Consider the following 12,612-nt stretch of genomic DNA (forward strand, 5'->3'; position numbering starts at 1 on the left):
CCAGAGCCCAACCAAACTACGGTTCTACTACCAGTTCTAGCAAATTTAGCTAGGAAATCACTTACACAGTTCTGACCACGATTGATATGAGTAATACGAGTCATACGAAGAGACTTCAAATGCATGATCTCCTGCACCAGCGCCGCATAAACAGACCTGTTCATGCCACTGTCATTCAACATGTTCACCGCTAGTATCGAATCCATCTCAATGCAAATTGGGAGATCCGAACGTTGAATGGCTAGAGATAAACCCTCCATGCATGCACTTATTTCTGCTTCTAAGGCATCTCGACATGAGAAGAGTTCCCTGCAGGATGAATAGATGATATTGCCGCAATCATCACGAAGCACCATACCAGCTCCAGCTTTACCGTCCTCCGTCCATGATCCGTCCGTATTAAGTTTGACCCAACCAACGGGTGGAGGAGACCACTTTGCAGGATGTGTACCATTTGGTATTTCATGCGTACATTTCACAACTGGAGCATAAGATAATACAACTTTACCTTTCACGGGATCACAACCATAGTCTTGGGCCATTGCGATCAAGGAGTCCATGTAACTGCACAAAAAACGTCTGGATGTATCCATCGGTGGTGGGGTCTTATTGTGTGTCACCACATTACGGTTATGCCATATTCTCCAAAAGGTAAACAAAACCATGGTTCGTTGAACATCTCCCAATGGATACAAGACATCCAGTAGCCATTCTACACCAGTGTTAATTACTTCCTTAAGATTCGGCAAGCGCCACACTTCCCTCATACAGTCCCAGAGCTGGACTGCTAGTGGACATCGGCATAGTGCATGGAAACTATCCTCCGGCTCTGTACCACAAACAGGACAAACATCTAAAGTTTCTAGTCCTCTCTTATATTTATTCTGCCAGGTTGGAAGTGAATTTATAGCAACTCTCCAGGCAAAGTTTTTAACCGTTGGTGTAGACATACCTCCCCAAATCAATTTCCAGCAGGCCCGCCTCCCCTCTGGTGCAGAACTAGAGCCTTAGGCAATCTCACGGCATGACTCATCAAATGCCATATCGTACGCAGATTTAACTGTGAAAACACCAAATTTTCCTGGCCCCCAAGCTAGTACATCCGCACCCTGTCTCGGGGATGCTCAAATTTTCAAAATCTCCAAGACATCACATGGCAGAAAGATTGAACGTAAAAGTTGACCATTCCATGATCCATTGGCGTTCAGGAGTTGTGATACATATCTCATACGGCATCTCCCCTGTAAAGAAATTGGCTTGTAAGAAAAAGGCCTCGGTATCCAATTGCACGCCAGATACGGACACTCTGACCGTTGCCGATCCTCCATATCAATCCCTTTTTTAGAAGGTCTAGACCATGAGAAATAGCTGTCCACGTAGAAGAAGCGTTGCCCGTGAAAACAGTATCTTCCAACTTCCCACTTGGATAATAGCGAGCCTTCAACAGTTGAGCACACAGACACTCCGGCTTTGTGATTAGTCTCCATGCTTGGCGGGCCAATAGTGCTTGATTAAAAATACGGAAGTCTCGAAACCCGGCACCCCCTTTACACTTAGGCTGCTGCAGCTTTGGCCAAGCCTTCCAGTGGACCTTCCTCTTGCCTTCTGACGCTCCTCAATAAAAGTTTCTAACCAAGCTAGTTAATTAGATCATCACAAACTGAATAAGGAAGCTTAAAGACCCCCATAATATAAGTGGGCAATGCTTGTGCAACTGATTTTATCAACACTTCCCTACCAGGTTGAGCCAAATGACCATCTCCCCATTGGATTAGCCTTTTCAGAAGTCAGAGCTTGAAGATTTTGAAATTTGCCTTTTGACATACGCCCATCCGGAGTTGGTAGACCCAAGTACTTCTCCTCAAAGCCCGCAATTGGGATAGCTAGGACTTCTCTTACTTCCTCTTGAACGAGTAACGGGCATGTATCCCCAAAAAAATTGAACATTTATTATAGTTTAACAACTGTCCTGTGGTAGACGCATACATATTCAAACATGACTTAACTTCTTGAGCTTGTTCACGAGAGGCTTTGAAGAACAGAAGAGTATCATCCGCAAATAAGAGATGTGAGATACCAGGTGCCCTTCGACAAATTTTAACTTGTGCCGTATCCACCCTGTTCCTCAGTTGTGCAGAGAGACCGTCAGCAACGAACAAAAATAAAATGGGGAGAGAGGATCACCTTGCCGTAGCCCACACGACGGTGCAAATGAATCTAAGAGGGTCCCATTTAATTTAACAAAATATCGCACCGATGTGACACAAGAATCCAGTCAACCAATCGATGTGCAAACCCCAACTTTTGCATCATTTGCCTCAAGAAGCTCCAATCCACCCTATCATATGCTTTAGACAGGTCCAATTTGTAAGCACAACAACTTCTTGTGGGATCTTTTTCCTGCTTAATGTAGTGGATACACTCAAAAGCAATCAAGGCATTATCCGTGATCATCCTTCCTTGAATAAAAGCACTCTGCTCAGGAGAAATAATGTCGTCTAGAAGAGGCCTAAGCCTATTCACAAGACACTTAGAGACCACCTTGTAGATGACATTGCACAAGCTAATAGGGCGGAAATCGGAAACCTTGCAGGGGTTTGCAATTTTCGGAATAAGTACAATGGAGGTTTCATTCACACCTTCTGGCATAATACTTGTCCTAAAAAACTCTCTTACTGCCTTGATAATATTTTCCTTTAGACTGTCCCAATTCCTCTGAAAGAATCTAGCAGGAAATCCATCGGGCCCCGGTGCCTTTAGGGGGCCAATTTGGAAGAGTGCATCTGAAATCTCCTGATCAGAGAAGTCACTACAAAGCTTTGCATTATTCTCAGCTGATATAACAGGATTAAATAAATTCAAGACAGGTGTAGAATCATGGTTTGGATCTGCTGTAAATATAGACTTGAAGTATGCAGAAACCAAGACCCCGATGTCATGAGAATCTGTATGCACATTACCATCATCATCAAATAATTGTCTAATTCTATTTTTCCGAGCTCACCACACTGCCTTGCTCTGGAAAAACCTTGTGTTCCTATCACCTTCCTTGAGCCAAGTAATACGCGATCTCTCGAGCCAAATCATTTCCTCTTTGTACAACAAATCATTGAGTTTATCCGACGCTTCTCTGATTTCCTGTCTGTCTGCATTCATTCTCATAAGTTCTTCTAACCTTGACCGAGACTTATTTATTTCTCTGGATACGTTTCCAAATTTTTTACTACTCCATCTCCTTAATGTAGACATGGTACTCCGAAGGGCAGTACTCACCTGCCCCAGGTCGTCCATCACACCAAAAGCCGACCAGGCTTTGCGAATCACTTCAGGGAGGCTTGCATCCCTCTCCCAAAAAATCTCATACCTCCTTCCTGTGGCCTTGGGAACAAGCTGGTCCGCCTCACCCTTCAGCAACAAAGGAACATGATCGGAACTAGGAGAGGCTAAGTGGTGTACTGTATGAAAAGCATACAGATTCCTCCAGGAGTTTGAAGCCACTGCTCTATCAAGACGGACTCTCACATTCGCCCTACCTGAACGCATATTATCATAAGTATATGGGACTCCAACAAAACCAAGGTCAACCAACTCACAAAACATAAGAGCATCTCTAAAGGCTATCATTTGTTGTTCAGGCCGTGGTGTAATGGAAAAATGCTCAAACCCCCACATGGCTTCATTAAAGTCTCCGATAACTAACCACGGTAAATCTGACACCGCTTTTAGGCCTTGTAATGTATCCCACATAAGATGACGATCCTCAACTCTTGGCTGACCGTAAACTCCAGTCAATCTCCATGGAGTGCCGTTGGGTTCAGTTTTAACAGCAACATCTATGTATCGATCGTCTTTCCCAAGTATTGTAACTTCACAAGATTCATGCCAATATAAGGCTAGCCCACCGCTAATACCAATGCTATCAACTCCTTCAAAGCCTTGTAGACCAAGACGTCGCCTTAACCTTCTCATCCTGCTTACTGTTTGTCTAGTTTCAGAAAGAAAAACAAAATTGGGGGAATGCGACTGCACCAAAGTCGCAAGATCGCGAACTGTCCGAGAGTTCCCCCCTCCCCGGCAGTTCCAACTAAGAGCATTCATTGGGTCGGGCGGCACTCCTCTAGGGAGCCCGCCAAATTAACATTGTTCTGGGAAGCCACGGTTCCACTATCTGCTCTCAACTTCTTATTGTTTGCATTATGCTGCGAGGTACTAGCGTTGGACAGATCAGACTGATCTGTCTCTTTTTCCTCCCCAAAGGAATTCTGAAGATGTGTTTCAAACTTTCAATGGATCCTCCAGCAGCCACCGGCACTAAGGCCAACCTATTCATCGCACAGGGTGTTGACACCACATCTGCCGTTGTCCGCTTACCAAGAATGTTTAGTTCAGACCTACCATCTTGACTGGATACATTATTTGGAGCAGCAGCCAGGTCATCGACTTCCATCGAACCACCTTCTGTACCCATGTTGAAAAGACTATTATGTCTCCAGCTCTGAAGTTGAATACCATCAGGGTTCTGCGATCTTGTATATACTGCATCCTCTCTGCCAAGTCCGCGGCCCCGAGATGAGCCACCTCTTCCTCTGACTGCACCCCTACCGGATCCTCGCCCAGCCGCTTTACTCTTCCACATCCACAAGAATGAAGTCACCCCACTCAAACTTAGAAACATCATGCTCACCGGTTCCGCACTCCTCAAACCAGTGTCCAAGCAAGCCACCATGATTGCAAAAAATAGGCATCTTTTCATACTTGACCATATACCAGTCCTTCTTGCCTCCACGAGTTATCGAGACAAAACGCTCCAACCTTCTGTTTACATCTAGGTTAGCCCTAACTCTCACAAAAGCTCCAATATAGCCTGCCGGTAATTAGATCTGTACCTCCGTAATCTGCCCCAGTTTACGGCACATACCCTTGATCATTGGTTCATTCAGGTAAAGATCAGGTAAACCAAGAATTCGCGCCCAGACAGCAACCTTATCAAGCACAACCGATCTAGGGTTCGTGTAGCCGTCATACTCTTGGATGATGACTGCTTGATTTCTAAACAGCCAAGGTCCGTTTGTCAATGTCGTATTCCAGTCGCCGAGACATCCGAACTGCACCGTTAACAAATTTGTATCGATCATGCGCCAGCACACATCTCTTGCAGGATTCCATGCTGATCTCATATCCGCATACAGCGCGGAAGGACTAAAACTCTTTGTTGTGTGAACCCTAGCAATCGCAAGCCACTTAGCATGAACCTTCGGTAGATTCTCCTCATCCTCCCAAACGAACTCATCCCCATCATCCTCATGGAGCTCAAGCCTTCCAAGAAGTTCTTCCACCTCCTCTCTATGGGATGATCTCCTTGTAGGGTTGGCTGCCTCTTTATCCATCTGTCCTGACACCTACGATCAGACCCGGCTCCCGCTAGTCCAAAGCCAGGAGGAAGCTTTAGGGCTCCTGCTGGAACAGCTGGAGATAGGGGAAGGGTGGGACGATCGAAGGGATTGATCAATCGGACTCGCAATACTCTGGGGACGAAGTCGCCAGAGGAGAACCAAACCGCAGCTTTGGCTTAGGAGCTCGGCAAAGAAAGCGTCTTTGCACCCCAGGTCATGGCGGAGAGCTTGAAGAGCACATCGGTCCCTCTCACCCGGTCCCTCTCACCCGGACCATGGGGAAGAGGCAGTACATTGTGAAGGTGATGTTGGACACGTCAACAAAATCATCCTAGAGCAGCAACCCCCCTGCCCCACACACACCCAGTACCATTTGTCGGTCTTTGCGCGAAGCTGCACAGCCTCTACCCTCCTAAAAAGTTTGCCGCAAACTGATCGACATTGTCGAGCTTTGTCCCTTGAAGGCATACTACATTACAAGACAAGGAGGCGATCGTGGCATTGACCGTATAGTTGCGATCCGGGCAGTTTAGCCCCCTCACATTCCAACCCAGGAGATTAATCGGTTGTTCTAACATTATGTAACCAAAAGTACCCTGGAGCCTGGCCATTCAACAGAAGCAGTCCTAGCAGCAACAACAATGCCCAGAACATCTCTAGGACATATAGACAGACGGTAACCAACAGGCCTTGGAAAGCATAACAACAACAGCACTTGCCCCTCCAGCGAAGACAGCAGTGGGCACCCAACGATTACATGGCCAGCGGCCAACAGATAGCTTGCTCCCAGGAAGTAGACTATTGCGGAAATGTAAAAGTCCACTCTTGCAACATTGTTTTGATGTTTTCACATACGCATCATGGGCAAACTGAGCCGATATAAGTACCGCAAGAGAAATGATGGTATAGAAACATTTGATTCATACAAATTGAATGATTTAATGGAAGTCCCACACTATGCCAAAACAAGCACACATAACGCATAATCTATAAAGTACAGTAGCCACTGTCATCATGAATTACCTGCCAGAGTTTTCACCTGTGTCATGAGTTGAGTGTGTCCACCTACATACACCGCAATGCAAGATCCAGCAGTTATAGAGCAAAATAGAAGTCCTTTACAGAAGCTCTTAGAAACCAAGCTCGCCAAAAATTAATGTTTCCATCCTTGTTGTTAGACATTTCTACAGAAACAATTTCTTCAGGTTGTACCCGCAAAAGAGCAAAAATGAAAGGAATGTAGAAATAAAAGAACCTAAGTGTTAGTTTCTGTATCGAGGTCGTATACCGAAGATAATCCAGGCAAGCATCCAAGGTCAACGGCATTCCTGTCATGCCTGGACGCTTCCATGATGTGTCAGTATAAGCAAGTGCCCTCTGGCCAAGTAGATCATCGAAATGTACGCTGATCTTGCTTACGTAATCTGGAGCTGGTAGTTGCTCGACTAATCTGGACCTCATAGTGCATAATGGGTAAGCTCCATCTCCACATATTTTCAATCATCGGGGTCCATCTCCTCATCTTGCTCGGATTTATTCGTGTCGCTTCTATCAGATTCCTGCTGTGTGTCTTGGCTAGGATCATCTTCGGGCAACTCACCCTCGTAATCCTCACTTTGAGGTTCATTATTCTTGGTAGGCACGAGTGCCAGGGTGCGAACCATCCAATCAGGGCAGTCTTCTTCACCTCCAAAAAGGAGCGCACCATGCTTATCTTTCACCGGTTGGACAACAGGTGACTTCGCCGTTCTGCAAGAGCACTCCGGTAACGGGTGTGCAAGAAAAGATGCAGGTTTTGACATCGTAGCTGACATTTTGATGCCCTCTATGCGTGCACTGTTATTGAGATGCTGACGTGCAGCCATTGTCCAATTCCGTGGTGGATGATACAGATGATCGCTGACATTTTCAAACAGTGTAGCAACAGTCTTTCTGTTCATATGAAAATAAGGGAATTAGTCATCATGTGCGAAATTACATATCAGTGAACAATCTACATTGGCGAACGATGCTTTTGAACACCACCTAGATATGCTACTAAATTCTCAAGTGGCCTAGCTAGTCTGTACATAGCTTTTGCTTGGCGCAAAACCTAATGTGTAATCTACCTACATCCCGACATTAAGCAATCTAGATTGTCAAAAGAATAAAAGATGTTTTTGAACACCACCTATACATGTACTAAATTCTCAAGTGGCCTAGCCAGTCATATGTACATAGCTTTTGCTTGGCGCAAAATCTAATATCTTATCCACCTACATCCTGACATTAAGCTATCTAGACTGTCAAAAGATGCATTTGAACACCACCTATATATGTACATGGCTTTTGCTTGGAGCAAAATTTAATGGGTTATTCACCTCCTGCATCCTGAAAACTACTTTACGACTGCACATATGCCAGCAATGTTTTTCGAAACAAAAAAGGTTCAATTTTTCTAAAAGAACAATTATTCTTAAGTTATAAGCAAACTGTACGAAGTCGATAGTACTGATAATAATGGTGTTATACCTGTCAGGCCTATAGGTTATACCAGATGGGGTTTGGTATAACCGGTGCCCCATAATCAAACTTGAGTAGTCTGGCCAACCACTCCCGTCATTGTGAAACCCAGGGAAGAATGCATCAGCTTGAACAGAAACAAAATAATCAAGCGCGTCCCAGAGCAATCGGTGAGCTTGCCTCCTAAATTCAATGGGCGATGGATCAGGTTCCGTGTCATTCTCACCAATCCACCCATACCACCCTTCCTTCTCATGGGCATAAAATGGTCTTGCAGGAGGTGGAGGCAGCGGCCTCGGACGAGGCCCTGCTTTTTTCCATTCCTCAATGAGTTCCTTCTCGCTCTTGGGAGGTGGAGGATGCGGCAAATCAGAGGAGAGAGGAGACTCTGGGCCAGCTAAATCAGATAGCTCCCTCTGACTACACAAGGAAGTGCGATCAACTAAGTTGGCATACATAGCTCGTAGAGGAATGAGTATTCTTTGCCCACCAAAAGTTTCCGAACCAGCCAAGTATATTATTGTAGTTGATGGATAACCTAATGCTTGGAGTAGAAGTCCAACCTGTAAGTACAAATAGTTTGCACCATAAGCTTGGAAGTAAGCATCTATTACGAGTTAAACACGGTAATAAGCAAACCATGTTCCCATAATTTCATGGAAGAGAAACAAGGCGCAATCCTAATTGTGTTCTATGAAAAGAACAATGATTCATTGAAGTGTTCTCAAATAATGCCACTTTGAACTGAAGATTAGAAGGCCCCAAAGTATAATGCATGACTACATTTTGTTTCTCTTCTTTTTCTGAATGTGCATGCCATGCCCCTATATATGCTGGCATACCTATATGCATGTGAATAAGGTTTGTAGTATCTCATTTTTCACAGCTGAAGCTCAATTCTTTGAGCTTTACAGTTCCCACGCAAAGGTTTAAACATGAAGTGTATATAAAACCAACCTAAGGTCACCAAGTGTACATAAAACATGGGGAAGACGACCAATAACTAGCAGTATAACTATCTCACTATGTTGATCGCGTTTTGACACCCTAAGATTTCCAATGTCAATCAATGATATGTTTTGCAAGCTACACACGAAAGCTGGAAGCATTATTACATATTTTTATTAAGCAGATGAAACTTTACTCAAGTATGTGCATCACGAACAGTTGAACGCCAGATAAGCAACAAAGTTGACTTTAGCAAACCATTAGAAACAAGCCTCACCTCTTCTGGCATCAGTGGACATGAACCATTTTTCTTTATGGACACTGAATCAACAGTTAGTTGTTCCTTCACAGTTCCTCGTTTGATCATCTGATTCCTTCTATACTGAATCAATTCTGTATGGATGTCCTAGAAAAATCAAGTAACAACCAGTCACATAAATTCTATAGATAGATATTCAACAGAAATCCGTCCAACCTTCACATTAGAATAGAAAGAAACCATTCTAGCTCCACCAACCTGGAAAAGTTCAGCACAACCATGAAAAGCTAGAGTATCTCTTAGCAATCCTGGATGATATGCCAGATAAGGACGACCAGATGCTCGCAACCTATACAAATATACAAGAACTATGAGAGAACAGCAAAAGCAAATCAAAATAGCAGATTCATATTAAACTGGGGAAGTTTAAAGGGTATAATTTTCAATTTTACATATGTATATCACCCTACATCTAGAGTGAGCAACCGAAAACTCCCTAGTGCAACCAAATATTCCAGAATGTAAAAGTAACATCGCATTTTCTTAGTAAATTATAAGCAAGACAACTAGCAAATTGAAGCTTTGTTAAAGGCTTCGAAAGTGCCCCAGCAATACGATGAGAGTTACAGTCAATGTAACCAGACAATATATATTGGCTCAGGCCACTGGCAACTACAGATAATTCAAAATATGAACGGTGAACCATAGCATGTACAAATATTAGAAAGACAGAAAGCATCACCTTCCTACTATTTGGCTACCGAGAGACCGAATTTCTGGACGGAACTTGAGAGCATGGAAAGCTACCCTGCACCTAAGTCTCTGAAGTTCCTCCAAGCTTGCAGGAAGAATTGACTGCGAAATCATCATACTCTAAGTCCACGATGTACCACAAACAAAAAAGAGAAAAAGAGTTAGTGGGACCTGGAGGATACCTGGAGACATTTACCTCCATTAACGATTATCCCAAGGACTTTTGATTTGACAAGTCTGGGCAAGACATCTGTGGTGTAATAGTCTGAAGTGGCTGTATTCTTAGGAGATACTGTGGGGAATTTGATCTTTTTTCTAGCCTCTCTAAGATCCTTTGGCAAACCCCGCACTATTGGCACGTCATCGGAAAGTGCAGCAATGAAGTGCTCTTCATCATAGAGATACGAAAAACTTTTGAAATTTGAACTGCATAGTCAAAACAAGGAAAGAAGTAGAGCATTATTTAGTGGTCAGTATAAGACAGCGTACAGGTAATAGATAAAGCCGCAAGCTGAATATACAAAAAGCAGGAGAAGGTGACCTGATGCCTCTTGCACGAGTTGTCGCTTGTATCTCAGGAATAACAAGAGTGGCATTTAAGAGCCTGGCAACGGCGACAAGATCACAGATCTAACAAACAGAAATATGTCATATTCCTACAGCATAATGACAACACAAATGGCAATTAGCACTAGGAAACTTACTGAAGACTGTATCTTCTCAAAGCCACCGTAAATCTTTGCATAAATAAAACCATTATCCTTAGCTGGAGCTGTAACATGGCGTATCAAACAAATCAGACTATTGATCAAGCGTGAGGGTTTGAATTGGGAGAAATAACTCATAAAGGTATATTTTAACAAAAATACTGAATATACAAATAACACCAGTTTAATAAACCAAACACTTCCTGAAATGTTATAAGCTCTGCAGTAATTACAGATGATGTGACAAACTTCCAAATAAAGCAAAGCAAAAGAGGTATATAAGCATATTTATCCACAGCAGTATGGAGGGGAAAATCATTAATCAGTAAGCAGTCCAAGATCAAGTACATTATACTCCCTCCGTCCGGAAATACTTGTCATCAAAATGGATAAAAGGAGATGTACCTAGGCATATTTTAGTTCTAGATACATCCCTTTTTATCCATTTTGATGACAAGTATTTTCGGACGGAGGGAGTACTAGGGAGTGGTGATTACAATGTTGCCAGAAAACAGGGGAGGGCTGAATCAATCAAAATGAATCCAAGAATAAGATGTAAATAAAAGCATCAAGTATGTGTGCCTATTCAATGTCTCAAAAAGGTAGGTTGCGCTGTTTGCTCTTATAAACAAACTGAATGACTAAGCTAGGGATAGAAGTTACAAACAAATTATAAGTTGAGAGCCAAATTACCAGGGTACAATTGTCTAGGTTTTGCATAAGGGTGTAGGTGATCAAGTGTACTCAATGGACCCCACAACCTACGGGGTCGAGGCTTCTGCCATGATGAAGAAAGAGGAAAGAAGATATTAGCTCCAAAACAACTCTTTCCATAAGATACGATGAATCTAAATATCAGCATCTGAACTGTGAATTCATTTGAAAGTAATACTAATGACTTACCGATCCAAATGGAAGAACATTGTCCACGCTGTACTTACTAATTCCCCCGGCAGAATAATTTGCAAGGAAAAGGTGCACCAGCAGTGACAGCATGGACAAGATGATGCCGACGGCCGTGGCCAGCTTGAATTTGCTTTTGAGGAGCATCTTATTTCATTACTCTCAGCTCCAAATCCTGCTGAACGGATTCAATATCAGCGTTTTGGGCAGGTAAACTACGCCTATCTGAGATGCCCCAAAAGCTACAAGCAGAACCAGAAATGCAAGGCGCATATTTGAGGAGTATGTTCTCTAGTTAATCTTAAGATAAATGTTCATCCGGAGACTGGGGCAGATCTTATCGCATAACCTACATTGAACGATAATTAGTAGGTATCCCTACGATGAAAACCCCTAATCAATCAACACCCGCCGCAGCTCCCCAGACGCGCAACCCCCGTCTCCCGTTCACGCAGCCCGCCCACGCGATCGAACCAGTCGCCTCCCCGCACCGTGAGCGACCCCGCGAAGGGCCGCAAGGATCCATCACGAACGCGGGGCGCCCGCGGCTGGGTGGTCGGGATCCAGATCCCCACGCGCCGCAGGAGTACACAGGTACGTACAATATATACGGAGGGGAACGGGATGCCGTACCTGCCTGCCTGCGGCGGCGCCCCACGGCGGACGGGCGGCGGCGGGAGAGTTAGGGTTAGGCGAAGCAGGAGGGCTCCGATTCGGAGGAGCCACTCGGCGCGGCGACCTGCGGAGTGGAGAGGTGGAGTGAAGTGGGGCGCTCTCCTCTCTCTCTCTCTCTCTCTGCCTCCCTCCCCGTCTCTCTCCTCGGCGAGGTGGCGACCTGCGTGCTCTGGTCGGGGTGGAGCACGTGGAGGGTGGGTGGCCTGGTGGGGCCGGTCAGTCAGTGGATCGAACGGCAGCGCCCTGATCTCTCATCCGATTCATCATCCTTCCTTTCTTTTTCCCTTTGCTATATATTCCCAATGATGTTGCCGAAAGCAACAAGTGCTTTTCTTAGGAGATCAAAGAGAGTAACAAGGGAGACAATTTGATTCGCTCGTGTATCGTCTATGTATGGATTGTTGAACTGATGAATTGGTTCTGTGTTATATGATCTACCTGCTTGTATTTGCATGAAAATGAGGTTTTGAAT

At 44.4% G+C, this 12,612-nt stretch overlaps 1 protein-coding gene across 3 annotated transcripts; it reads right to left on the minus strand.

The window, feature by feature from the left end:
* Window positions 1–6,503: 6,503 nt before the first annotated feature.
* On the minus strand, window positions 6,504–12,373 carry LOC123180321 (protein EMBRYO SAC DEVELOPMENT ARREST 30). Of its 3 annotated transcripts, none has more exons than XM_044592346.1 (11): window positions 12,099–12,373; window positions 11,466–11,640; window positions 11,256–11,340; window positions 10,560–10,627; window positions 10,397–10,485; window positions 10,038–10,281; window positions 9,845–9,957; window positions 9,361–9,451; window positions 9,121–9,249; window positions 7,905–8,458; window positions 6,504–7,325 (listed from the first exon to the last, which is right to left on the minus strand). In XM_044592346.1, the coding sequence occupies exons 2-11, from the start codon at window positions 11,610–11,612 to the stop codon at window positions 6,890–6,892; spliced, it is 1,956 nt and encodes a 651-aa protein (XP_044448281.1). In that variant the 5' UTR covers window positions 11,613–11,640; window positions 12,099–12,373; the 3' UTR covers window positions 6,504–6,889. The 3 variants fall into 3 exon arrangements, with proteins under 3 accessions (XP_044448281.1, XP_044448283.1, XP_044448284.1); XM_044592348.1 differs by having other exon boundaries at window positions 11,466–11,643; window positions 12,099–12,316; XM_044592349.1 differs by having other exon boundaries at window positions 12,103–12,302.
* Between the last annotated feature and the right edge of the window lie 239 nt (window positions 12,374–12,612).

Source organism: Triticum aestivum, chromosome 1D (genome assembly GCF_018294505.1).
Source record: "Triticum aestivum cultivar Chinese Spring chromosome 1D, IWGSC CS RefSeq v2.1, whole genome shotgun sequence".
In the NCBI taxonomy this organism is placed as follows: Eukaryota; Viridiplantae; Streptophyta; class Magnoliopsida; order Poales; family Poaceae; genus Triticum; species Triticum aestivum.

Coding starts and splice junctions, on each gene's coding strand:
- LOC123180321 (XM_044592346.1), bottom strand. CDS start 11,612: ATGCTCCTCAAAAGCAAATTCAAGCTGGCCACGGCCGTCGGCATCATC. Junction 10,628..11,255: donor ACCTAGACAATTGTACCCTG/GTAATTTGGCTC, acceptor GCCATGTTACAG/CTCCAGCTAAGGATAATGGT. Junction 7,326..7,904: donor ATAACCTATAGGCCTGACAG/GTATAACACCAT, acceptor TCATATGAACAG/AAAGACTGTTGCTACACTGT.